Source organism: Ammodytes marinus, assembly GCF_949987685.1.
Source record: "Ammodytes marinus genome assembly, chromosome: 14".
Classification (NCBI taxonomy): domain Eukaryota; kingdom Metazoa; phylum Chordata; class Actinopteri; order Uranoscopiformes; family Ammodytidae; genus Ammodytes; species Ammodytes marinus.
In genome coordinates, this window is record NC_137218.1 from 14,658,993 (window position 1) to 14,685,454 (window position 26,462).

General features: G+C 42.1%; 1 protein-coding gene across 1 annotated transcript in view; it reads right to left on the reverse strand.

Moving 5' to 3' along the window:
• Positions 1–7,733: 7,733 nt before the first annotated feature.
• Positions 7,734–26,462, reverse strand: part of dchs1b (dachsous cadherin-related 1b) — an 86,025-nt gene continuing 67,296 nt past the window's right edge. Inside the window, exons 12-29 of the mRNA XM_080041534.1 lie at positions 24,327–24,767; positions 23,097–23,392; positions 22,413–22,528; positions 19,927–20,166; positions 19,275–19,400; positions 18,576–18,785; positions 16,449–16,705; positions 16,143–16,349; positions 15,396–15,792; positions 15,152–15,265; positions 14,764–14,975; positions 14,482–14,633; positions 13,859–13,989; positions 13,322–13,608; positions 12,601–12,742; positions 12,277–12,448; positions 11,773–12,182; positions 7,734–11,684 (exon numbers count right to left, since the gene is read on the reverse strand). Coding sequence (XP_079897660.1) covers positions 9,640–11,684; positions 11,773–12,182; positions 12,277–12,448; positions 12,601–12,742; positions 13,322–13,608; positions 13,859–13,989; positions 14,482–14,633; positions 14,764–14,975; positions 15,152–15,265; positions 15,396–15,792; positions 16,143–16,349; positions 16,449–16,705; positions 18,576–18,785; positions 19,275–19,400; positions 19,927–20,166; positions 22,413–22,528; positions 23,097–23,392; positions 24,327–24,767 — 5,955 coding nt within the window. The 3' untranslated portion in view covers positions 7,734–9,639. The remainder of the gene's footprint in view (positions 11,685–11,772; positions 12,183–12,276; positions 12,449–12,600; positions 12,743–13,321; positions 13,609–13,858; positions 13,990–14,481; positions 14,634–14,763; positions 14,976–15,151; positions 15,266–15,395; positions 15,793–16,142; positions 16,350–16,448; positions 16,706–18,575; positions 18,786–19,274; positions 19,401–19,926; positions 20,167–22,412; positions 22,529–23,096; positions 23,393–24,326; positions 24,768–26,462) is intronic.

The following is a 26,462-nucleotide window of genomic DNA, read 5'->3' on the forward strand; positions in this document are numbered from 1 at the left end:
TAATGGCTTGTAATGTGAAACATATTTTGCCCTCAACCACAATCAGTGTTTTCTCTCATGGAGTAGGAGCCCCTGTTTTGTTTGCAGTGTACTGAAAAGAAGTGGTTATGTGGTGCCTGTTACTTTTCCTCACCACGGCGCTGGTTTAACCTTTCCTGATTAAGGGGCCAAGAGTGTTTTCTTAAGTTCAGTATCTATGTCAGACCTTTGGCTGCACCATTTTGGACACAAATAAAGAGGGTGAAAAAGAATGAGGCATGGGAGAAAACAAGAAGGGTGATGGAGTGCGGGTGGTGTTGTGACAGTGGGACGGATCAAATTATGTACGGAGAAATGAGGGTTCCATTACTGACACACATGGACATTGGAGGGTTTAATCAAATTACCAAAAAAGGCAAATCAGGACTCCGAACCTTATTGTGAACTCTAAGAATAAGCTGCTGCTGACATTCTGACAGTGCACACACACTGACTAACAGGCTGACAGGCAGTCGGACCAGGACCAGCTCTCCTGCTGCACTAGTCTACTATAGAAACACAGCTCTAGAGGGAAAGAGAGAGAGAGAGAGAAAAACAGAAGACAGTGAACAGAGAGAAAGGAAAGGGGAGAAAGATGTATGGAGTCCATTAAGGCTTTTGCAGAGCAGGGGAAGATTGAATAACTCTGGCTCCCAAAACTTCCCTCCTCCTTTTCCTCTGTACTTTCCAACTGGGTGCCAGCCACACGACCTTTGATCTCCCTGCCTTAGTAACCATGGCCCGTAATTCACGCAAATAAAGAATTACCAACTACAAAGGTACCCCACCCTATAAAGTGTTGGCTGGCGACACAACGACTTGTGCAGGGCTGATGAATGGCCGATTCAGGCTCACAGCATGAGATGATGAATACATATTTGCTCTTCATTCTTCACAATGTGAGAAGTGAGAAGTTTAATCTAAGTGGGGCGATGTCCAGTAATGTATATAGTACTTTCAATGACATTATTCCTGAGGCCATTTAACATACTACACTATACTTTATTACACATATGGCAGGAAACTTCAAAACAGTCCAACCAGTACAAAAAAGGAAACTAATTTCAAGTGTTAGTAGCTACCAGTAAAGAAAAGCAGTACAAGTCAAATTATCAGTAGACCATGGAAGCTGAAAGTGGATGTGAGAGATACGGTAATGATTCATGAAGTATTTATCATGTCATCTTGTATAAGAAATTGGGCTAAAATGTAATTTAATAAACCAAAAGCCTGACTTGGCTAGTAAAACCATTAGTCAGTGATGACCTATGTTGGCAAGTGGACACCGCTGTGTAACTGATATCATTGGGTCAGTCTGTGGATGTCATGAATCTTCTCTAAAAAGAGATGTGCCGTAACCTGTCAATCTTAACTTGCGGCCACAACAGCTGCTGATCAGCACAGTCACATTATCTCACCTTAAAGTGTAATGTATTATCCATCCCGATTGTTGAAATTTGGAATATTTGAAAGTATAAATGTATTATATGTATGTATATATATAAATTATATTGTAGTTTTGTTTAGTTGAGTTTCCGGAAGATAAACTGGCCCAAATGTTAGAAGGCCTTTCATTGTTTTTTAAGTGTATTACTTGCTATTTATACTTCCAACAATCTCAACAGGGCTGTAGCATTTGCACATTCGTAAACAGTACTAGGAACAATTTGTATGTAGTTCATAGTTCATGTCTAGCCTAGGGTACTTCGAGGCTTTCACAAGCCAACAGATTGATTGATTGACTGAACATAAGCTAAAATGTTTGGGCTCTCACCAGAGATGTTGACACCTGCACACTCTCACGAGGAAACATTCAGGAGCTGTGGGAAAATGAGCATATTTTAGAAGGATGTTGTTTTTTTTGTTTTTTGTTTTTTCATACATTCACACTTTGCTTTGCTGACTGATTGCTCTGTTCTCCGATCCAGAGAACACTTTATTTTTTCAACATTTAAAAACCTGATTAATGCTGCTATTTTTAAACTGACTACAAACCACATGCCTTGAACGCACAGTCAAAACGGCAATTAGAAAGGCTTAAATGGCACCAAACTGGAATTTATTCCCTTCAATACTTGTATTTTTTCACTAATTAACAATGAAGCAGAATTTAAAAAATGTGTAGGATCTGATTGCATTTCTAAACAAAACAAACAAGTATACTGCGGTAAACTGCGTTTCCTTTTCCCTTGCCACCTCTAGCCTTTCTCCCCTACATCTCAATCTCCTCTAACCTTCAATGTGAAGTGTGAGTGACACTAGAGAGGGAGCCCTGTAATGCAAGGTCAGCACAAATGAGAACCAGGCTCAGTCTGACTCAGCTGGCTCCTTTCTCCTGTCATATTTCTAAGCTTGACACCACAGAAAAAAGTGAAAACTCACTAAAAATAGCCATTCAGAGGCCAAGAGCCAAAGAGCACCCAATGGCTGTTCTTGCTCCATGAATCCTGTTGGTCATGGAAGTGGCACAGCAAAACAAAAAGGAAGAAAAGGTAAACTCAGTAGAGGTTTGAGTTGCTTCAACTCTGGTAGATTTCTTGATGGCCTTTGCACAGTGCGTTGAGAGAATTCTGTAACACTTTGGGTTAACAAAACTTTTTGAAAACCAATTGGATCAGCACAGGGATCACTTGTGAAATCAAGGCTGTTTCTCAAAAGTTGCCATGAGGAAGTTCACCGTATGATAGTATCAATGTGCAAACAGGCCACAAAGAGAAACGCATAACTTGTGAGGAAACATCCCGACCCCCCTCGACACATGCTCAGAGAACACACGTATATGGATATCCTAACAACACAGCAATGGAAAAACAGTGAGATGTTTTCCCTGCCATAAGAGATAGCAACTGACAAACAGTATGAAACTGGGCACTGCTGAGAGCCTTTGAGTGTCAGTGTGTAGGGATGGATGTGTTCATGGTGATTTCCTGGCATGGGATGGGGGGCGGGGGGGTTGGGTACCAGAGTGGGGGAACAGATTCACTGGGGCCAGTCTGACCTTGGAGAAAAAATTGCCTCAGGTCCTGTTTGTAGTTCTAGGAATGTGTTCAAAGAGACTTCAGGGTGAATAGGACACTCCTTAATTGAGAGACCCCTACCTGACCGTACACGGAAATGTTATATTGTTGACTTTAAAAAAGTGAAATTCAAAAATGATGGACAATCTCCTGATCTCCTGGTCAAGCTGAGATAACCCTGAGGAGTCAGCATGTCTCTTAAATTATTTGGTCACTAAACCCAATCGTACTTTTGGCTGCGCCTAAATTTAATCCGCACATCTGTTATTTTTGTTTAAGTGACGATAAAGACCAACCATTATGTTGCTTACTAAATTATTTAAAAAAAAATGCTACATTAGGAGAGAGATAATAGATTAAGATTGTTCTGAACATATCTATTAATTTCATGATACATTGAGCACTGATAGTTATGCAGTTGGATATGGTTTGTTTTTGATTTTTGGTTTTGGGATCAATTATGGACTGGTTTTATTGGCCGTGCTGGTTAGGCGATTAGGCTGGTTTTAGTGATGAAATAGTAACCCTTCGTTTGAAATCCGCACAAAAATTCTTGGGGAAGGCTCTTAATTTGACCCCCCCCCCCACACACACACACACACTGTAAAGCATGGTTTCGCCCTTGCTTGTGACTGATGTGGGGAAATAAGAAATATATTTGTTAGTGTAGGCCATTTCCGAGCATGCAGACCTATTCAGCTCCTACATAGATACCAAAATTGGGCTCCACATGGTAATCTGAAGTAGAGTGGAATTCAATGTCATGAGGAGTGTAATTTACCATCTGAATAATTAATTTTGCTAAGTCAATTCTAATTAAATTCATTTTCTCTTTTCCATTTATCTCTTAATGCCTTTTTGTTTATACAATACTGTCCAATAATCCGTCTTAGATGGCAAGCCAATTTATCTTAAGTTAAGTATTTAAAATAAAAACAGTACTTAGATTTAAAAGCAACTGCCATAAAAAGTATTGTTTTCATCTCTCTTAAATTAAGATGAATTCAAAGTGAGCATCAAAAAAGGGGATCTTCCAGGCAGTATTATTAATATCTTTCAGATGCTTTCATCTGTTTTTTACAATAACATCAAACACACATACTATTGTTTTATGCTCTCGCAATAGATACCACATTTGGGTCTTGTTCTGATAACAATTTGTCATCAATATGACTTAATGGAAACTTGATCTTTCTCTGAAAAATAGCTGTTTAAAAACCCTGTAAGATATAAAGCTCAGTAAAAAAGTTACAATAAATTCTATCTATAATAATTCTTTCAGTGCTACTCCTAAGTCTTTTTTCTGTTCCTGAGTCTTTTTTCTCTCTGTGCACTGACTACATTCATGTCTACTGTACCAACAGGTGTGATGCATCAATATTTGTCTTTTATACTGTATTTTTACAGCGCACAATTCTTCACACCTAATTGCGGGCATGCATTGTTCAGGTTTTGGTAGCTGTACTGTTTATTTATGTACCGATTCCTCATTTAATGATGTTAAACTGATCAATGTCAACACCATGATAATAACTACAGCATTGGCCAAGTATAATATGATGTTTACAGACTTGATTCCCAAGGAGTGCAGCTGGGATCCACTGGAGAGAAAACAAGGTCTTCAACAGTGAGCGTCCGTCTGCTGTTTCTTCAAGACTGACATTTGTTGGGAATATGATTTATCAAAGTGCATAATTGTGTTTCTCCAAAGCTTTCATTTCTGCTCCAAACTATTGGGTTGACTTTTCTGGCATTTCATATTAAACAAATTCCCAGCACTGTCAGTGGAAGTGATGCTTGACATTTTCTGATCTGTGTTCCACTGCAAAAATGCAACAGTGAAATGATCCAATCTTATATCTGATTCTGTAGCCCCCAAGGTCAACTTAATCTGCCCCTAAATATTATTACAACTGGTTTAGTAATTTCCTCTTTGCTCTGTTCAGAATAAATATGTTAAATTCAGAGTAATTGTTTGGATAGTTGCATGTTCAGTTCAATATAAACTATACTCTGCAACATATAGGCATGGTTTATATGCAGTGTACTTGGTGAGCATGTGGTCAAGGTATACAACCCTATGCTGTTTAGTTTTTATTATATATAATTGTGTGTTTACCATTCATGCCACTCTTCCTGTATTATGATTTGCTGGTGGACAGAAGCTAGTAGGAGCAGGGAGTTGAGAAAGAAAGTGGAGCAAGCGGCAGCAATTTGTTGAGCTTAAAGGAAAGCGAATGAGAAAGAGTCGATCTTTCCTTCATTCCCCAGCATCGAAAAAAGGCCAAGGTTTGTTTTCATTAATTTCCCTTTTTGTGGTCAGCAGCTTAGCAGTCAGTGGGGTAACTTAGTGTTTGGTCCCAACTGGTTATTAAGTGTCAGTAAAAGGTATAGGAATTTATATTTTTCTTCATGATATTTATTTACATTATTGGCTTAACAAAAAAAGTACTTAAATAGAAAATATATAAGACATATAGGAATTTAGTAAGACAGGGCAGTTAAAGGGATATAAGATCATTATTGTGAATACGACTTTGAAAATGTTTTGAACGGCCAGTAGACTTATTCATAGGGCCAAATCCACTAATGGATTCCGCTGCTTTTGGGCCGCTAAACCTGTGCAAATGAAAGAAAAAGATAATGCACAATTCACAAAACAATTTGGGGAAATAGGGAATATTCAAAAATTCTACACAAATGTGCCTCCTCCTATGCAAATGTACCTTGTTGCAACTACCATCTATTTCACAAAAGACAATTGCCACAGACAGATATAGTGGTGCATTTTACCACCATTGTCTTATCTTAACGCAATGTTTCTCTTTCGCTCTCTTTCTCTTTGTTGCTTGTTGTGAGCTGCATATTATATTGATTTGATATTGAGTTATAGTATGGGCTAAAGTCATGGGTAAGTGGGTTGTGTACTGATATCGGATTTTAAAATGAAACAGTTCTGATGTACTCAAGATTATTCAATAAGGGCTGCACAGTTACACACCTGATATCTGTGTGTAACAGCTGACCTGTATGGATATGAAGCAAATTATAGAACATTCATCACCGTCAAAGCCTGGCCGATTGTCTTAATGAAGCATCCGCGGCACAGTGCGTGAAAGCGTTACATGTGCAAGGTGCCGCCCGAAACTGTGCCGCCTGGGAAAAGATCTGCTTACTCACTTGAAGACAAAAGGAGGGCACTCAGCTACCAAACTTTGTGGGTGTGTAGGGTAAGCATATAATTATATAATTTATTATTTTGTGTGTACATGGTGCTAAAACGGGGAAGATTGTGGGTGCTATTTCTATGCAAATCATGGAGCTATTAGTGTGCGCAATCCATTATTTGTGGATCTGGCCTATAGTCTCTTAAATAAAAGGACCAACTGTTCCACCCTTGGCTGAATATTTCGGGTGGTTTTAGGACCCCATTACTCAAAGTAAGAAAAAGTATGAGGAAATAGGTTTTCAGGACTTATAAAGGTTGTCAAGAGCAAATGAGCTAGAGTAAAGGTAAGGGAGAAAATGCATGTTAAAGTTAGTATATTGGGACATTCCTTTGTTTTGATTGCATCATTGATAACACATTCATTAAAGGGTGATTATACTTTTACACCCGATGAATAGGATGCACCGTGATGTACTGTATTGTGTCTGTCTAGTTGACCACCACTGTCTCACAGATTAGTATGACAATACTTTAAAATGACACACATACTGTGTATCATACTGTACCAAAAAAGATTTCATATTTGGCTTCCAGACAAATATCTACCAGATTTTCAACCTTAAACCCCTGCCAAGTATGTGCCTGTATGAGCTGGATCCAGCCCAATATAAGCTGTGGAGATTGTTGAGGGCCATGTGTGACACTGTGTAGTAGTCTCTAAGTATGTGTGTGTGCGTGTGCATGTGCCTGTGAGTATTCTGAGTTGAATGAGGTTAGTGAAGGAGCAGGCCACAATAGCAGTGTTGGGACAGAAGGCTATAAACAAAACTGTGTGTGGAAATGAATGTGGAAGTGAGGGCAGCAACCATTTTTATTTTTTTCTATAGACTAGTTCTTAAATTAGCCAGGTGAGATGTATACTATAGGATGAATATCTTTCTCTAATCTTTGCAACCTGTGAAAATGCCCAGCTCGTTCTTTACATAACAATAACAGGGCAACAAGCCATGACTGTGTGTGATGACCAAATGAGGCAGAAATCCACAGCAGCTATGCAAACATGTCTGTGCTCCATATGAAATAAACATTTAGCAATTATTTAGCTACATCAACTTCATATGCCTTTATATGAGCAGGAAAACTGAACCCACTGCTGACTGGATCTTGACTGGATCTCAGGTTGTTTGTTAACCCCTACAGGCTTACCTTTAATGTATTTTGTGATATAAAATTCTTGACACAAAATAAGACTATACATATATACAGTACATAGCTGTTCCTAAACGCCAGATGCTGACAATACTGGATGCACGTAGGTCTCCTGGTCCACTGTCAAGCCAAGTTTGCCCCATGGACCTATAAAGGTTTGCCCCTCCCTTTGGAAATATAGCCTTCTAATGACAGAAGTTAACTCCCACTCTTCAAGCCCTGTTAAAGTTTAATAGCATTTCAGCATTTTCTTTCACAGCCTATGTTGAATTCTGAAAAAGATGAATTCTGACACCAGTTTGTCAAAAGAGATCAGGAGGAATTTATTATTTGCTTTTAACACATGTACAGCTACTTTTTTCTGCCATCGCTTCGCTAATTAAACAATGGAAATTATCTCAAACTTTCAAACCGCATCACAATAAATCGAGATCACGTGGTGCTGTAGCTGGGCTCGTGGCATGTCTGGCTTTTGGCCGAACCAGTGTCAGCTTTGCATGAACAAAGAACAGAGGTAGAGGCCATCTTTTAAAAAGATAGGATATTCAATCACTGCAATTACCCCCAAAAGATTGAAAAACAGGCCAGAAGAACGGAAATACACATGGAGGAATGGCAAAGACAATCTTGAAGAATTTTGCTTCATGGTACAATAGACGATGATGATTTAAACACATGGAACCTGAACACACCTCATCTTGTCAGTAATAATCATGAACGTAGCATAGAAATAAAATGTACAAAAGAGAGAGTCAACATGGAAAAAACACAATGTTGCTAAATCCTTGTACATTCATCAGGGCTCATGCATTCAAGACTTGGCTTCCCGCTTGTTTGGCTCATGTGCTACATTTCTCCTAGTTATACCACTTTCCAATGACAATTTAAACCTTTTCATTGCATGTATTATTTTTGTTGTGCTGGGATGTACAATTGCACAGTGAAATGCACTTGAAGTTAATTATTGGTGAAATTGACTTTAGGAAGCACTTTCTTGTAAAGACACAGAGGTGATCAGCAAATTGAGTTGTCCCTGAATAATGAAGGGATTGTGCTGTTGTGCATAACCACACACCACAACAGAGCGCTGAACTGCTAGAGAGAAGCAGGGATTTACAGTAGATTGATCACATCCAGTTGCTGTTATAGACTTGGTATGATCTTCAATTTGACAAAATAAAAAGGTCTTAAGGTCACAACACATCATAGTGTGAACTGTCCTTGGTTTCCTGCTGTCGAAATGTGGCAGCAAGTCTTCTTTCCATATAAATAATGCTAAAAACACAATAGTCTCCTTTCCACTCACATCAGCACTGTCACAAGAGTCTCTAAAAGCCTAGGAGACACATACAATACATCACGTAGCCTGCATACATACAAATATACATATATGTATATACACAAAAAACAAAAACCTCTCCATGTGGAATAATGGAATTTCTGGATCTGAAATCATAATTTCATATAAAAATATATAAAAATCAAAGTAAAAATCAAAGAAGTGTAATCTTAATTGGTGAGAAAAGCATAAACCCCATTGCACTTCCTCTTTGTGATAACAATTCAATGAATCAGTGTCTTTGTGAACACATACCATTTTTTTCTGTCCATGGGATTCACACTCATGTCCAGAGGCCATTTCAAAAGCAGCCACCAGATGAGCTTAATACTGCAGTGTAAAAATGTCCACAGACACAAAGAGAGGAACAAGGTCCTTAGCTCTCTGGCCAGCCAGCGAGGTAACAAGAAAACTACACATCTATCTATCTACACACTAAGGGATCTCCGACTGCAGGGCATGGTAAGTGCACATTCCTATGAAGAGTTCAGTTTACCTTTTCACCCTGATCAGTTCATCGAGACCTGCGTCACTGTTGACATAGAAGGGTGGACTGGTCCTGTCAACCTAGGCACATGATCCAATTCTGTGTATTCCTGTAACACTGCCGACCACTGGAAATACTTCATATAATGCAAATATTCTACCAGGAGAGAGTTAAATGTGCCTGGGTTATGTTTTTTGTCTAAATGTAATATGGTCGAAAACTTGAAACAAAAGCCACTATCTGGGCATTTGTGAAACCTTCTTTCTTATGATGAAAGCAATGATTTCTGAGAATGACAATTCTTAAGTCCCATGAGTTGAGCCAAAGGGATGCTCTATCATGCTTTGATCGGGTTGACTGTCTTACAGTTCTACCTTATATAGTTTTTCAAATGTTTCCATTATATTCTCATCTCATGATCAGGACTGTGGTCTAGTGAGGGCTCCCTGGTGCTGATCATGGATGCTGAGGGCCCCTGATTGACTCCAAAGGGAGAAACAGCTGGTGATCGAGCTGCCAGAGGAGACAGAGAAGGGGAGAAGCTTGGGGACATGGCTGCTGATGAAATGGATCCCTCATGACTGATGGGGGACCTGCGAAGTGAGGCCAAGTGGGGGAATGTCCGTCCAAGCACAGGGACCTTGGGAGGAACTGACATGGCCCCTGGGTGAGCCACTGATGTGATGAGTGGTGGAGGGTCAATTCTGGGTTTGGGATCCACTTTGGGCTTGGGCTGGAAGGGCTGGCGAGGATTTTGGCTCTGTTGGGCAGTTTCATCTTTCAGCCTGGCGATCTCTGTAAATACGTTAGCCAGTGGCTGGAACTGAGGGCACCAGTTGAGCAGGTAATCCCAGTTGTAGCTTCCGCGGAGCTCCTCATCGCTGGCAACGATAGCTGTGAGGGAACCATCCACTGCAGGTTTACCATCCTCAGGGAAGGCATAATCCTTGGGGAGGGAAATGTTGAGGCCGCGGCCTACTCCTAGGTACCCACCACCCTCATCCCTATAGACTGGGAGCTGACCAGACAGCAAGGTCCCACTGACACTACCTCCAAGTTTCTTTCCTTTGAACCAGGTACTGCCCTCCAAAGCTGCAGGCTCACAGGATATATCAGAGAGCTGGTCAGCATCCTGTTGTATTCCAGAGTCTGGTCCTCTGGCAGAGATGTGCTCCTGCATGGATGAGGTGATGGATGCAACACGAGGGTACTCGTTTATCATCCTGATCTCATCATCTTCCGCTGCCTCAGCCGACCCTCTTCCGCTGGAGTGAGAAGGATCCAGAGACCCCCCTCTAGTATAGGGACCACCGGACCCACCCTGATCACCAGCATAGCCTGGCAAGGCCTGATGGTAGATCCTCTCCCCCCCTGGTCCTGATTTGCAATCATCCAATTTCTGCAGTGCAGTTCCTGAGGCAACAGCTCTGTTTCCTGCATCCTGGCCTTTCTTTCTCCTGCGTGACTTGACAAGGAACACTACCAAAGCCAGGACCACGAGCAGTATGATAAAACCAAGAGATGCAGCAATGATGCTAATCAGCAAGACGTTGACATCGGTAGCAATGCCAAAGTTGGTGTTTGTGACATCGATGGAGACCTGGGCTGTAGTGGTACGAGATGCATCTAGAGGACTGTGAGCTCTAACATCCAGGGTCATTAGCCTGGCCTCCCGTTTCGTCCTGCCTGAGCCGCTGCTACTACTGCTGCCTGAACCGTCCAACTTGAGGATAATCACCCCAGTGGTTTTGTTTACATCAAAGTATTGCGAGCTTATGGGAAGAGAATAGAGAACAATACCATCCACCCCTCCATCCTCATCATTTGCCTGGACCTGGCCAATGCTTTGTCCTTTCTTAGCTCCCTCTGGGACTTCAAAGGATAACTCAGAGGACGCAAAGAGTGGGTCATACTCATCCTCACCGGTGACAAACACCTGTACAGTAACAGTGGCTGAATGGTTGCCTGCATCTACGGCCAATGCTACAAAGTTGAAGGAGTTCACCTTTTCAAAGTCAAAGGGAGTTCTGCTTCTGATTTCTCCCGAGTTGTGGTCCACGGTGAAGCTGTCTTTTCCCGCCCCAGACCGCTCCACCATGTAGTACTTCAGTTGGCCAAATACCCCTGTGTCATGGTCTATGGCATGTAGAAAAGTCACCGCTGAGTTAGCTGGTTGGTTTTCTCTGATGCTGGCTGTCAGGACTTCCACAGGGAAGAACGGATGATTGTCATTTACATCTTTGACCTCAATAATGACTGGAGCTAGGGCAAAGTGACCAAGTCCATCTGTGGCCTGGATGATGACAACATGCGTGGACTGGTGTTCACGGTCGAGTGCTTGCTGAAGTCGCAGTGCTCCAGTCCACTGGTCAATGGTGAATAAGTTCACCTCATCACCGGAGCTGATGATATACTGGACCTCAGCATTGGGAGTTGAGTCTGGGTCTGGCAAAAAACAACAAAAGAGTAAAATGAATACCCTTCACAAGCAGAGAGAACTTTTAAAATATGTGGACAAGACGATTTGACCCACCTGTAGCACTAAGCCTTATGATCTCTGTCCCAGCAGCAGCTCCCTCACTCAACGACACAGTATATTCTGCTCTGCTGAACACCGGAGGGTTATCGTTCACATCATCAATGGTTATCACTGCAGCAACACTGGAGCTCCTCTGGGGCACACCGCGGTCGGACACCACTACAGTGAGGTTGTACAGTGGCTTGGTTTCAAAGTCAAGCCCCTCGGCCAACAACAGAGTTCCAACTGTCTGAAAGCCCCGCCCCTCCAGGAACCGCACACTGCTTTCAATCTGGAATGCATTTCCTTCGTTCCCATTAGCAATAGCAAAGTCAAAGCCACAGTTCTCTCGAGAAAGGTCACTGTCAAGGGCCTCAAAAGTCAAAACTGTTGACCCTGGGATGATGTCCTCAGAAACTGTAGCTCTGCAGAGAAAGGAACATTACATATATAAGAAACGCTGTCAAGGTTACACCATAATAATATAATATATAAATAATCCTCTGCATGTAGACTGACCTGTACTCGGACTGGTGAAACACGGGAGCATTATCATTGACGTCAGAGATGTGAACCTGGACAGTAGTGAGGGAGGAGAGTGAAGGTGAGCCTCCATCCCTTGCCTCAATAACGACACTGACTGATGGACGTTCAGGGTCAAACTCGGCTCTGTGATTGATGAACAGGGTTCCTGGATACACAAGAAATTGACCGGTAGTCAGACATTGTGCGGGGAAAGTCACTTTCAAAATGCAATGCATAACATCTAGTGTTACTTTCTCTTGAAACTGGAAACGTATTATGGAGTTCAACTACATCAGACACAAAGCCAAGGTGGTCTACCATTGTTGGGGTCAATGTAGAAACCCTCCTGGGTTGATGACATCACTCTGTAGGTGATCTTTCCGTTCTCTCCAGAGTCCCTGTCAGTTGCTGTTACTGTGACAACTGCACTTCCTGGTGGTGTGTGCTCAGGCAGAGTTACCTTTGGTGCAGATATATTAATAACACATTAGCATCATGGGCACAATAATCAAATAATCCAACAACAGTACAGTAAAAAAGGCACTCTTAGAGCAGAAATGTGCTTTTAATTTTATACTGTAGTTTCTGTTTGTTCTGAGCTCGTGCTCGTGTTGAGATCATTTCCTGTGAGTAAATATTGTACTAACTATTCTCTGCAACCATTCCCCAGTCAGTATTAGGCAGTTAACCTTTTTCACCCCCACAATGTTGAGAATGTACATGTGTTTTGTTTTCATGTCTACAAGTGTAATGTACTCCTTCACGATGAAGTCATCTGCTGAAGAGTACCTGTTTCTGAAGTACTATTAATTCCCTATCATAACTCCGATGGAGTGAAGAAATCAGAAATGTAAACACACATACTGTATATTGTGAAATTCGTCAGGTAGGAAGATTTAGCAATGGACACAATGGATTTATTTCTACACAGTAATCATTGTGCAAATTACAATAGACACAACTTTTACTAGGAATGAGAATAAATGCAGAAACAACTGTGAAATAAAAGAGCATTAACATGCTTTACAAGCCATCCTACCTGATAGAGATCATGGGTGAATGTGGGTGCATTGTCATTAATATCCTCCACCAGTATTGTAATGTTAGCTTCAGTTTGGTGCTGGCTGTCCGTGGCTCGGACAGTCACAGTGTACCACGTCTTCTCCTCAAAGTCCAGAGGGGCGGTGAGTGATACGCCTCCACTGAAACGGTGAATCCCAAACTTGCCTAAGGCGGTGGGGTCTAGCTGCAAGGAGTAGGCTAGGGCCGGACTGGAGTCCACATCGTTACCTGTCACAAGGGTGATCTCTGTGCCAATCAACATATCTGGAAGACGGAGATAGAGATTTAACAAAAACGTTAGTTGTATTCCCCTTCCTATTGACAGAGTTCATTTTTATGTCATTTGTATACCCTTGTACAGCCATTATGTACAACTACTCATCCTTGGCCACACACACACGGTTTGTCTGGTGACATAATTTGTTTCTAAGAGGGTGATGTATTTGCTGATAACTGATCCTAAATAATATACATAACCAGCAATGACAAAGTTCCTAAAAATGCAATCACTTACTCTCTGGGATGCGAATCTCCTTTGGCAAGGGAATAGTGGGGCTGTTGTCATTCTGGTCAACAATGATCACTGTCAATGTGGCAGAACCAGCCAATCGAGGATTTCCTCTATCAGTTGCTGTGACTACTAGCCTGTGGGTGAGCAGAATAAAGAGGTTGTTCGAAAATGCGTCCTTTCTCGTATTACAAATAGTTCTAAAAGTTTATTCTCAGTGTTGGTAGTGATAGAGAAAATATTTAAAAGGAACATAAAAGCGCACACATTTTTTGGATTTTGCACTATTTTTACAACAGAAGCCAACCAAAGGTTATGAAAATGTCACAATGAACAAGAGTTGATTTACGGAGTTTTTAACATACATCTGGCATGCAGATATTGGTTTGCACTGTGTTTATATCTCCAGCAGACTATGTCCATCTCCTCACCAGTTATCTAAATACAATCTAGCTAGTGGAACATGATACATGATGTTTTACATAATAGACTTTTTTCTGTACACCACCACGTAGCAGCGCAAAAAAAATCTATTCTCAAAATGTGCACATGTTTCTGAGGTATTTTTAAAATTCCCCAAAAACAATGGTTATTGGGGAAGATTTATGTAACCACATATCTGTTCTCACTTGGTCTGGGTGAAGATCTCACGGTCCATGATGGCGGCTGTAGTGATGCTTCCTGTCATCGGGTCAATCTTGAACAGGCCACTCATGTCTGATGACTGGATGGAGTAAGTCACCTCACCATTTTGGCCCTGATCCACATCCTCAGCCAACACCTTGGAGAAGGAGAAAGAAAAGGGAAAATAATGGCAGAAGGATGAGAAGTAATTTTACCCCCCAAAAAATCAAGAAAACCTGTATGAATTTGTAGTATTTACTATGCTGTTTATTTATATTTGGAAGTACCTGTATGATTGGCATTTCATATCCCTGTGCTTCTCTCATGTAGGCCACGTAATTCTTCAGCTGGAAGCGAGGAAGGTTGTCGTTAACATCCTGCAGGATCAAGTTGATTGCCATGAAAGACGTGGAGGACACAGTTTCAGCTTTCACAACTAGACGGAGTTTGGGGGTATCTTCAAAGTCCAGACCCCTTGAGCTCTGTACCCTGATTTCGCCTGGGTGACAGATCACAGATATAAGCAGAACATTAGGATTTGAAGATCATCAAATCACAAGTTAAACTGATACATTTATGTTCTAAAAGATTTTAAAATCCACATCTATTAAACAATCTATAATACAAACTGGGATTCACATTATACAAAAAAAAGTGTTTTATTGTGAGGTTCACCTGTTGAGGAGATGATAGTGAAAGACTGCTTTCGGTTGCCACTGAAGATGCTGTAGCTGATCCCCCTACGTGTGCCATCTGGGTGTTGGGCCTGAGCCTGAGCTATGGCTGTGTCTGAATTTTTAAGGAGAACAGAAAAAATAGTCTTTAACTGTGACAGCAGAAATATCGTCAAAGTGTATGGAGGGACACATTGACTGATGTGATTAATCTCATCCCTAAGAATACTGTTTAATGTCAAGACCTCTTTCAGCGTTCTCCTGTATGCTGACGTCTCTGGCGTTCCTAGAGAAGCGAATGCCGCTGTACTCCACCTCCTTGACATAGATCACCACCACTCCCTGTGCAGACTGAGCCGGACTGCCCTGGTCCATGGCCTCCACTATGAGGGTCCTCTGAGCCTGAGTCAGATCCCCTAGTGGCACAGTGGCCTGGATCTCCCCAGTCAGGGAGTTGATGCTGAAACCCTTCACAGGCATGGCGAAACGATAAAACACAGAACCGTTGGCTCCAAAGTCTTTGTCCTCTGCCTTCATGGTCGCCAGAACCCGATGGGTGCGACTGCTGGACACTTCTATAACCAACGGATCCTGGATGAAGAAGGGAGTGTTGTCGTTGACGTCTAGGACGGTGACTGTCACCTAGAAGGAAGGAAGAAGTCATATGTGTTTGAAGTGTAACCTTTTTTTGCAAATCTTTTTTTTTTAAATATTTTTTTAGGTGTGTTCACCTTTATTTGATAGATTTAAAGCACATAGTTGAAATGGGGAGAGAGAGGGAGAAGCCATTTAACAGTTAACGGCCCGGGACGAGTCGAACCCCAGTCCTCTGCGACAACGATTTTTGCCTTAATGTTAAGCGCTCCACTGGTGAGCGGCCATTTTTGGCTTATCTAATTGGCATTCATGATACTCAAACAGTAAAACACTAATTTAGAACTCTGAGGTTATTTTAAACAACTAATCACTTAAACTTAACCCCCTATATTTACCTGAGCAGAGGTATTCATGGGTGCAGCAGGTGAAAGGTCAACAGCAAACACCTGGAAGCTGTATGACGCTAATTTTTCACGGTCCAGAGGTGCCGATGTTGTGATAACACCGCTGTTCTCATCCACAGCGAATGCTCCGTGAGCTTCACAGCTGAGGAAATAAAGAACCCTCCCGTTCTGTTCGTCATCCGCATCTACTGCTGACACCTGGGGAAAGATGAATCATTTTTTAATTATATACAGTATCGCAGTGGAGAAAGCACAAATACTGTCTATCTGACCATCTAAATTCCCACGTCTACTTACCTCCAGTACTTTGGAGCCCTCTGCAGCATCCTCTGACACTTCTGCAGAGTAGCTACCTTTGTTGAAAACTGGACTGTTGTCGTTGACGTCCAGCACCTTGACATCCACTGTGACAGTAGCGCTGAGGGAAGGGATGCCTTGGTCCTTAGCAACCACCTCCAGAGTATATTCAGCCCTCGTCTCCCTGTCTAAGCCACGTGAGGTGGACAGGGCTCCTGTGCTGCCGTGGATGTGGAAATCTCCATCAGGGTCCCCAGCTGAAATGGTAAATGGATTCCACTTATATAGTGCTTTTCCCTGTTCTTTCACAGACCCAACGCGCTTTACAATGGTTTGTACACATTCACCAAATCACACACACATTCATACACCGATAGCAACAGCTACCACGCAGGGTGCAAGTGCAAGCTAACTATCGGGAGCAATTTAGGGTTCAGTGTCTTGCTCAAGGACACTTCGACATGTGGCGGGGAGACGGCGGATCGAAACATCAACCCTGCAACCCAGTGGATGACCGCCCTACCCGCTTCGCCACAGCTGCCCGATCCAAAGAGGAGTTCATGTGGCAGAAGATAATTCTGAGTCTTCAGTAGATTGAGTGTTAAAAGAAGGCTAGAGAGTAGAACATCCGTGCCAACTCAGCACTTAAGTCAAAGTTTGAATGTGCTCCAGACAGGTAGGGGAGAACGGGGTAATTTGTCAGATGGGTTGGATGTCACATTCGTTATATCTCGCCACCAGAGCGCGCTAGCTCTGAAATGTTGATATAAAAAAGGTCCAGAATTGGGATCAGAGGTCACATACATAGACTTCCTTGGAGGAAGACAGCTGCATTTCAGGTGAGAGGATGTTTTGTGTTTTTCATGTCAAATTCTAAATATTTTGCTTCTCAGTATTTTTCTTCTAGGCTTTTACACAATGGGTTTATAACAAAACACTTGTTACCCTCAGAAAGTGTGAAGGGTAAACTATAGTTTAGATTGTGGTTAGCAAGCTAATTAGTTGTCAGATGGTTGTTGGCCTTGATGCTAGCAAGAAATTCAAGTTGGGGTTGGTCGTCAAATTTTTTGGGGGGTTGGTTGTCACATGTTATCTCAAGGCTGCAGCCAGAAAAGGAACCCAATAACGAAAGAAATTGTCAAGCTGTATCCTCACTGACACCCCAGAGAAGGAAAGAATAGAGCAGGAAAAGGCAGTTAGCAAGCAAAAGAAAAAAGGGCAACAAAATCAAAACAACCCAGTGCATCCCAAACTAGACCAGCTGCCAAGGCTACAGAACGTTATGTAGGCCTATTTGTCAACTTGACAATGCAATTAAACATTCAAATTTGGTTCTGCCTCCTTGCCTTCTTTTTAAGATTTTTCCCATTAAGATAACATTGTGACAAACAACCCCATAGTGTGTGACAACCGACCCCTTGATGGGGTTGGTTGTCACAATGTGTCAGAGTGTCTTTGATGGTAAATTACTTCTTCATTACAATAAGTTGGAAAAAAAGAGAGACACACATTTCTAGCCAACACCTTAAGCTTCAATTTAATGTAGGAATGGCTATTGACAGATGTTTTGGTGATGAGCAATTCTCACTAGAGTAAAAAGTGTGCCTACTTACCCCGTTCTCCCCTATATGGAATGTTGTATATTTGAAATAAGACAAAACGCTGTCAGGAGCGTGCCTGGGATAACTGTATGCAGATTTGATTTTTTCATAGGGTTGGGAGAAAGCTCTGTCAAAAGCAATAAAATGGTCGAAATGCTATTGCATCCCATTGCTACAAGTTAAGTACCAAATCTACTCAGGCCAACTTCAAATATCGCTAAATATTGTCCAAGCATTCCTGATGGTTAATAAAAATGTAATTTATAAGCATTCATCACACTCATACACACTGAGCACCAGTTGTAATAATCTGTCAACATTCTATAAATGTTTGTACTTGGCCATTGCAAGCCAGAAAATCAACAGAAATGATAAAAAAAAATCCCCGTCCGTCCAAAGATATTGTTATTTTCAACATTCGACACACCCTGAAACAGCAATTACAGCAATTGTGGCGAACTAAATCGCTCTTTAAAATCCATTCTAATAAAAATACTTGGGCTGGACAGTAAATAGTGTTTCTCACCAGTGATCCTGTACTCTAGCTCTCCTCCAGGGCCTGAGTCAGGGTCTGTGGCCTTGAGAAAGCAAAGCTCTACAGGGGCCTGGTTCTCTGGCACCTCCAGTCCATACCATGGCCTCGCAAACACAGGGGTGTTGTCGTTCACATCCTGCACCTCCACACGCACCACAGTCTTGGCAAAGTTAGGGGGCAGCCCTCCATCTCTGGCATACACTGAGAAGAGATGTACATTTTTTTAGATGATGTGAAGTTGGATCCCATTGAAAATCCTCTGTATGGACTTGAGCTGATCTTTGGAATTAAAGGTGGAGTCATTGATTCTGGAGGATGCTTGTTGTCAAAATCTGTTTTTAATCAAATCAGTGAATATCTCCACATGGTCCGCCAACTGTTTATACTGTGTGCGCACTCGAAAAATCTAATGTGAATACGCAGCCATAAGCTCTGGACACGGGCTTATTGTTAGCTACAGTGGACCCCAGTTGTTTACATACTCTTTGTATACTTACAAGTTTACAGAGCCTTAGCTGTGTATTAGCAACATGTTTATTCCAGCGCACGCACAGTACGGACAGGCAGCGGATCGTGAGGAGATATTCTGATTTTGACAAAAAGTTATTTTGACAACAAGCATTCTCCAAAATCACTGACTCCACCTTAAAATATGACAAGTCAAAAGTAAGACAATGGGTATTGAATTACCAGTGAGTGTGTAGTGGTTCTGTTGCTCTGTGTCCAGTTCCTTTGTGGTGGTGATGACTCCTGTCACAGGGTTGATGACGAAGCCTTCCTCTGTCACACCTCCATATGTCACTTGGCCATTAACACCTGCATTTAAACAGACACAAATGAATATAGAATACAAGAAAAATAGACTACATTAAATGGAATAAGGCAGGGAGATTGATGAATCTAAAGCTGCATAGAGCCTCGTGCAAATCCTAATGAAAGCTCCAAAAACAAAAACAGGCTCTTGGCCATGACCGTAACCACACATTTTCATTAGCCTGAACTTGTGGTTTGGTATGGGTTTAAATTGATTTGGTTTCTCAGAACCATTTACACGGCTCTACTGTTTAGCTCTCTGGCATTCCTACTGGAGGCATGTGTGCTGTGTACATCAGTTCTACCGTTTTTCTCATTCTTCCTGCAGAGAATTTTGGAACCTTATTTTTTTATGATCTCTATAATCTTGACTGTCCTCTTTGATTTACATTATCCATCATTCTTACTGGCCAAAGGAAATAAATGTGTTCCGGCGATGCTCATAGTGAATCTGCAGACATTACTATGACATTTTGTACAATCATCAGGTATGTGTTTCCTAAATTGAAAATACGATGTTTGAACGAACCTTGGTCCCGGTCAGTGGCAGTCACTGTTAACACTGTTGTTCCTGGTCCTTGGTTCTCCATCACCTGAGTCTCAAACTCTGCTCGCTGGAACACCGGCGCCTCATCATTCACATCAATAACCTGAACGCACAGCACCTGAGTGGTGGAAAGCTGTGGTATCCCATGATCCTCTGCTACTATGGTTAGATTGAAGACTTCCTGCTCTTCTCTGTCTATTGCTTTAAGGATGGAGAGAGAACCTAGGAGAGGAAAGGAGAGAAAAATGTTCCTAAACCTTTCCTTGATTACATCATTTAAAGCTCCCATATTATACACTTTTCGGTTCTATTATACACCATATTATATGGTCTTAGTGGTCCCTAATACGTTTTTCTTTAATTGTTTGCTGAAAAAAACTTTCAGATAATTTATTGTACTATGCTGATGTTCAGCTAATCTCACAATGGCCTATTTTTTAAAAAGAGCTGCAGCTCCCCTCGTAAATATACAATCTTTGAGCTGCCCCCGCCCCCTGTCCGGAAGCGAAGCCAGATACGCCTCGCCCTCTGTCTGTCAGGGCCGTGGACCAATAAGAAATAGGGGTGTGGGCTGCACAGTGGAAGCTTCTGGCTTTCCAGTTTGTGAGGTCAGAAAAGGGGAAAATTCTGACTGGAGTATATTGGGGGGGAGGGGTGGGGGTTTCAGAAAGGGGGAGAGTGAGAACAGGAGAGATTGTTATTTTTTTAAATATTTTGGCAGTCTCTAGGCACACCGTGGACCCATGGATATGTTAGAACACATTTAAAAAGTGCATTTAGCATAATATGTGACCTTTAAATTCTCTTTTTCAGCTGGATTTTTTTCTTCTTGAATCGTGTGTAGGACTTTGTGTGTTTAAATAAATAGATTATTATTTTTGAACGTATCATTTTGTGTACCTGAGAGAGGCAGTATTTGTATACCCAGAGGACCAGTAAAAACAAAACCTTTACAGCTTTGCTTTATAAGAGTTTCCACAGCAAGCGAGAGACCACTGTTACCTCATGCTCGCAGCTATTCCATTCTGGCACTTTGGCAATGCATTCAAATCATTGTACTGAACATGCCTGGTCATTGCAAAGCAGAAGGTCAAGCATGCAGGCAAATGAAAGCAGAATCCAGACTACAATTTGGAACTGCATAGAGTAGTTTCTACTGGATAAAAGCCTCAAAATGCAAAACACATTCAACATGTGAGGCAGAGGATTCCATGTTCTTGTGAGTTTTTGCCAAACCCAGATAGATGCAAAACATTTACTATTTCATCTTCCTGTGCAGCCAATGTACCGTTACTGATACAGTATCATATGATAAAAGGTTCTCCAAATACAAACTATGTCCAACTGAATTTCTGAGAATTGAGCATAATATAAAGCACAGATACATTTTTTACATTTATTGGAGTGCTGCAGTCATAAAGAATGGTATCTCAGATTTAGGTATTTTACTTAAATAATGGAACAAGTCAATTAATAATATAATGTCTGTTCTCAAACACAGTGAAATAACATGTTTTATTGTAGTTTGAAGCTACATGTGAATAAATTAACGGGACTTAAGAAAGAAACATTAGCGTTTAAGTGGTTAATAAAACTAGCAGTAAAGCTGCCGTAATGGGAAATAACATAAAGTTCATGTTGGCAGAGCAGACATAGGCTACAATTCATAAGATGTAATCAGGCTAACGATATCCCCCACATTGGCCAGGCAGTTTGGTTAATGTCTTCCCAATTCAATGCTAATCTGCTATTACAGCTATTATTAACCACAAGCTTAACACCACACAGTCTGAGAAACAAACCAGAAGTGAAATCAACCCGCGCTAATACAGCAGTCACTTGACAGTAATGAAGTAGAGATTTTCTTCCATCTGGAGGCTGCATCAAGTGTCTGTCGTATGGCTCCTAATCCTACCTCAGTCAGAGCTGAGCGCGCCCACACCAACCGGCTCCAATGATGATGGAGAGATTACACATACATAAGATTTCAAAGGCCACGTCCAAAACTCAAATCGGTTCCCATGAACAAAATCCGTCAAGAAAAAATCCCTAAAGCAATATTCACGTGAAATATTGCTCGGAGGCTGTGAAAGACTGTCTAGTAAAGGAGGTTATGAGGGTTATGAGTGTTTCAGCAGTTGAGACCCAGTCGCAGCGTTTTTCAGACGGTAATTGCGATCTTTTGGAAAATTTTGTTCAACCGAGGGACTTCTATGACGGATGCTAGTTATCTATCAATCATGAAACCCCACAGAAAAAGGCCCACATACTGCTACCCCTGTGTTAAATCATTCAAAGCAGGATTGTGAATGCACGGAATGATGTGGTGAATTTTTACCCTAATCATTTCTTGATGGAGTGTAAATTGGGTATTTATGGGAAATCCCCAGTCTCCCCATACCCCTGTTATATTATTGTAACAGTATGATACTCTTAGATGTTGCGTCTCGCCCTAAAAATAAGCTCACCAGTGTTGGGGTTCAGACTGAAGCGACCGGCGCTGTTTCCCGTCTGGATTCTGTATGAGACTCGGCCATTTTCTCCTTCATCTTCATCTCGAGCCATCACATACAGAATTACAAACCTGTCATTAAAGGAACACACAAAATGTCAGATTATTACAAACATGACAACCACTTCCACTTGCCCTAAGCCATGACATAAAATGCATTTTGGTTATTTTTCAAGAGGCTTCTTGGATGTTCTTCCTTTGCTGCCTGATGGACAAAAGCTGACAAAGAAGCAACATAATTCCGCTTTAAAGGTGGGGTCAGTGATTCTGAAGAACGCTTGTTGTCAAAATCTATTATTGTCAAAATCAGTGAATATCTCCTCACAATCCGCAACCTGTCCGTACTGTGTGAGTGCTGAAAAAGAAAATCCACTGTTAACACACAGCCTAGGCTTTGTGAATGGGCATGTTGCTAGCTACGATAGGCCGCTTCGTTTACATACCCTATGGTTACTTAACAGTTTACAGAGCCTAGGCCTTGTATTAACAGCAGTATTCTTTTCAGTGCACATGCTTCAGGTCATGCGTATATATTCACTGATTTTGACAGAAAAGTGATTTTGACAACAAGCATTCTCCAAAATCGCTGACTCCACCTTTTAGGCTTTTAAATCACATCACACTGTATAAGGCCACGCACCCTACAGGCTGATCCTCCATGACGCTGACCGCAGACGGAGAGCTGAACACCGGAGCGTTGTCGTTTTGGTCCGTCACAAACACTCGGGCCGTGACAGATCCCCAGCGCCTCTGAGCAGGATCTAATGCCTGGTCAGTTGCTCTCACCACCAGGTAGAGGGACGGTGTGGACTCACGGTCTAACTTCAGCCCCAGGGTCAGCACTCCACTAGAGGGGTCCAGGGTCAGCAGGTCTGGCGTGTCAGGCCACAAGTGCTCAATAGAGTAATGTAGCTTACTGTTAGGTCCACTGCCATCCTATGAAAAGGAAAACGGCTTAATTAGACATTCAGCGGAAATTTTGATCCAGCAGGAAGAAATACTTAAAATTACAACTGTGAAGTTTAATTCTCAACCTTGGAAACCCAGTAGATTATTTTTCAGAGCTCTCATCCACTAGCCTGGAAATCCAGTCCTGCCGCTAGGCGGTGGCAAATTAAATTTGCTGCGCCTGTTGGTCTCGACACTCTCCACTGAAGCTCATTAAATATGTCAAGAAATCCTGAGCTACCAATCAAATCGTTCTTTCTGATATGGGCGGGCCAGAGCCTTATGTATGGTGTTCAGGCGTGCTCAGGGGCAGACATAACCGGATGATGACAGTGCTGTGCCGTGCTGTGCATGAGGCGTCGAAGCCGTGATAGTAAACATCAAAGATGGCTGCGGATATGTTGTTTGAGTTTGAGACGGCTTTGGCCTCAACCCTTTACGATTTGGAAGACGGCACTCAAATCTTGCATTAGCAAGTAAGAGGAATGTTCTGTTTTGCCGAATGACCACAGCAAAAGTTTAATTTAACAGTTAATCCCGCTGTTCGCTAAATGAACGGGGTTTAATACGTTACGTTGGTCATTGCTCTGATTGGTTGTAGTGCTATCCAATTGCGTGCAGCGGCATTTGAAATGAGTAGGAGCCGCCCTTTGAGTTGGGAATTACTATTTATCGTGGCCAGACCCTCTATCGTTCTAGATATGGGTCTGAATTTCCAGGTTACTCATCCACATCCTTACTAGCTCAAACTGTGAGATGCAAAACTTGAGTTGAGAACCCCTAGTAAAGTTAATCTTGTCAAACTTAAAAAAATCTAATAATTCAGCAGCCCTGATGTATGGTGTTAAAATGGTTTGACACGCATTAATCCCTGGTAAACATTGTAATAACTTTTCTTTAATGGAGAATATATTCTACACACCTGATCCAGGGCCTGGAAGGTGTATATGGACGCCCCTGGCTCTACGTTCTCTGGGATCACTATGGTAACAGGATCTTCGGTGAACTGGGGTGCGTGGTCGTTGCTGTCCTGCACGTGGATGTCCAGCTGCACCAGGTGGCTGCTGGGATACGCCTGGGAGAAGTCGGACACCTCCACTTGCAGTGTGTACCTGGAGCCCTTCTCATAGTCCAGCTCGCGTACCAGGTACACGTCGCCCTTTAAACGGTCCACCATGAAAGTCCCTTCTCGGTCCGTCCCCCCGACTAACAGGTAGGTCACTTGGCCTTCCAATATGGCCGACTCTTGCTGGTCATGTGGGCGGACAGAGCCCACGATGGAGCCCGGAGCAGCTCCCTCCACCGTGTTCAGACTCATGGAGAGTGTGTTGGGCTTTGGGTTGGATCTGGAGGAGCTGAGAACCTGAAGCAGAAGGGAAGCTATAGGGTCAAGCAAGGTTCCTCTAAATCTCAGCATTTCTGGTAAAAAAAAATTCAACTAATGGTGATGATTCACATTGTGTCTTGGAGGTCATCACAGTGAAAGCTTTTCCAATCTATAGTATTATTTCAACCATGCATATAATAAAAAATGTCAATGTGGTGTTGTATACGTTTTGTAACTGGATCTGATTGCCTTTTGTATTGTGCAGACAATGCAGCTATGTGGCTCTCACCCCAGCCAATCCCCGAACCTAGCCTTGGGCTGAAGTCTGTTTCTCTTTTGTTATGACTATAATAACCCTCACAGGCATTCTTATTGTGCATGAAGACATTATGTACAATCCTTCCCGTAAATATCTTTGACACTGCGGCATCAGGCTTCAAGATGAGCGTCAGGGTTTGTGACCTGTGACACTAATTAACAGTATAATGGGAGAGGTAAAATGTAGATTGTCCGGTCCAAATAATGCAGAACAATAAGTTTAGTATCCATATGCAGCAGTCCGGTCTGGAATAGGAAACAAGTGCGTGCCAATGGGCATTTGCTATGCTGAGCATCCGCCTCCGGACTCTGTGTTGTTCTGGGACAGATCAAAGAGCTCCGACGATAGCAAACAAAAGCAGATTTTAACAAGCTCTGGTTTCAACATTCAAATCTATAAATGCACTATCCCTCTCTTTCGTAAGGCTAAAATCTGCTGCAATGAATTGCATATTGTCTGGTTTCTTTAACAGCAAGGATAGACCTAGAAGAAGAGAAAAGTGCTGTGGATAATGTGGATGATTTAGCCACATGTGCCAACCCTATGTGCAGACATTTGCAGCTAAAATGCTTCACAAACCACATGTCCAATCGAATGTCCACCTGTTACTAACTCCTATTTTTATTTTGGTCTGTGTTTCGTTGCAGTGACGCTGCAAGCGAGTGAAACTCATTGATTTGATGCATTTAATTGAGTACAGTTACATTAACTCTTGAGAGTTTTTGAGTCCTTTTCTCGAGTACATACCAGTGTTTCAGCAATTTTTTATGTGATGCCAGAACCGTGCTGTATAGTACTATCTGTACTTTTCACTGGTTTTTCCCAATGCCTCTTCCTATGCAAGCTGTTTAGTGTGTGTATACTTCTGTGGTCATGGTGTACAACAATATCCCTGGCCTGTGTCTGATTTTTACCCACAGCTTTGTGAAATGTTATCTCAAAATCATTATGTGGAAATGTTACCTCATGCGAGTGTTTGAATGTGTAGTTACAAGCGTGCGTCTGTGTCCGTGTGCGTGTACGTATCACTGCTGCCTTGCTACCGTACAGTGGTATATTCCCTTTCTCTCTCTGTGTGATTCGATGCAGCTGGCCCTCATCAAATCTCATCTGGGAGCATTTGATTCCAAGGTGCCTGTTTCCCCTCTGCCTAATCTCAGCGTCGCACAGGGCGAAAAAAATCTGAAGGCAAGCACTCCCCGCTGTAATTAGCATCCTTTTCCTTTGTGAAATCACATCGTATAAAAAAATAAAAAACACTGGGCTCAAAGCTTCACACAGTCAAAGCAACCCACCACCCCTCTCTATCTCTCAGTCCCTCTGTGGCAGTGTTTTCTTTCTTTTCCCTGCTGCTGAAATCCCGATATTGTACGTTGATATGCAGGATTGACCCTGGTACAGAAAGTTCAGGA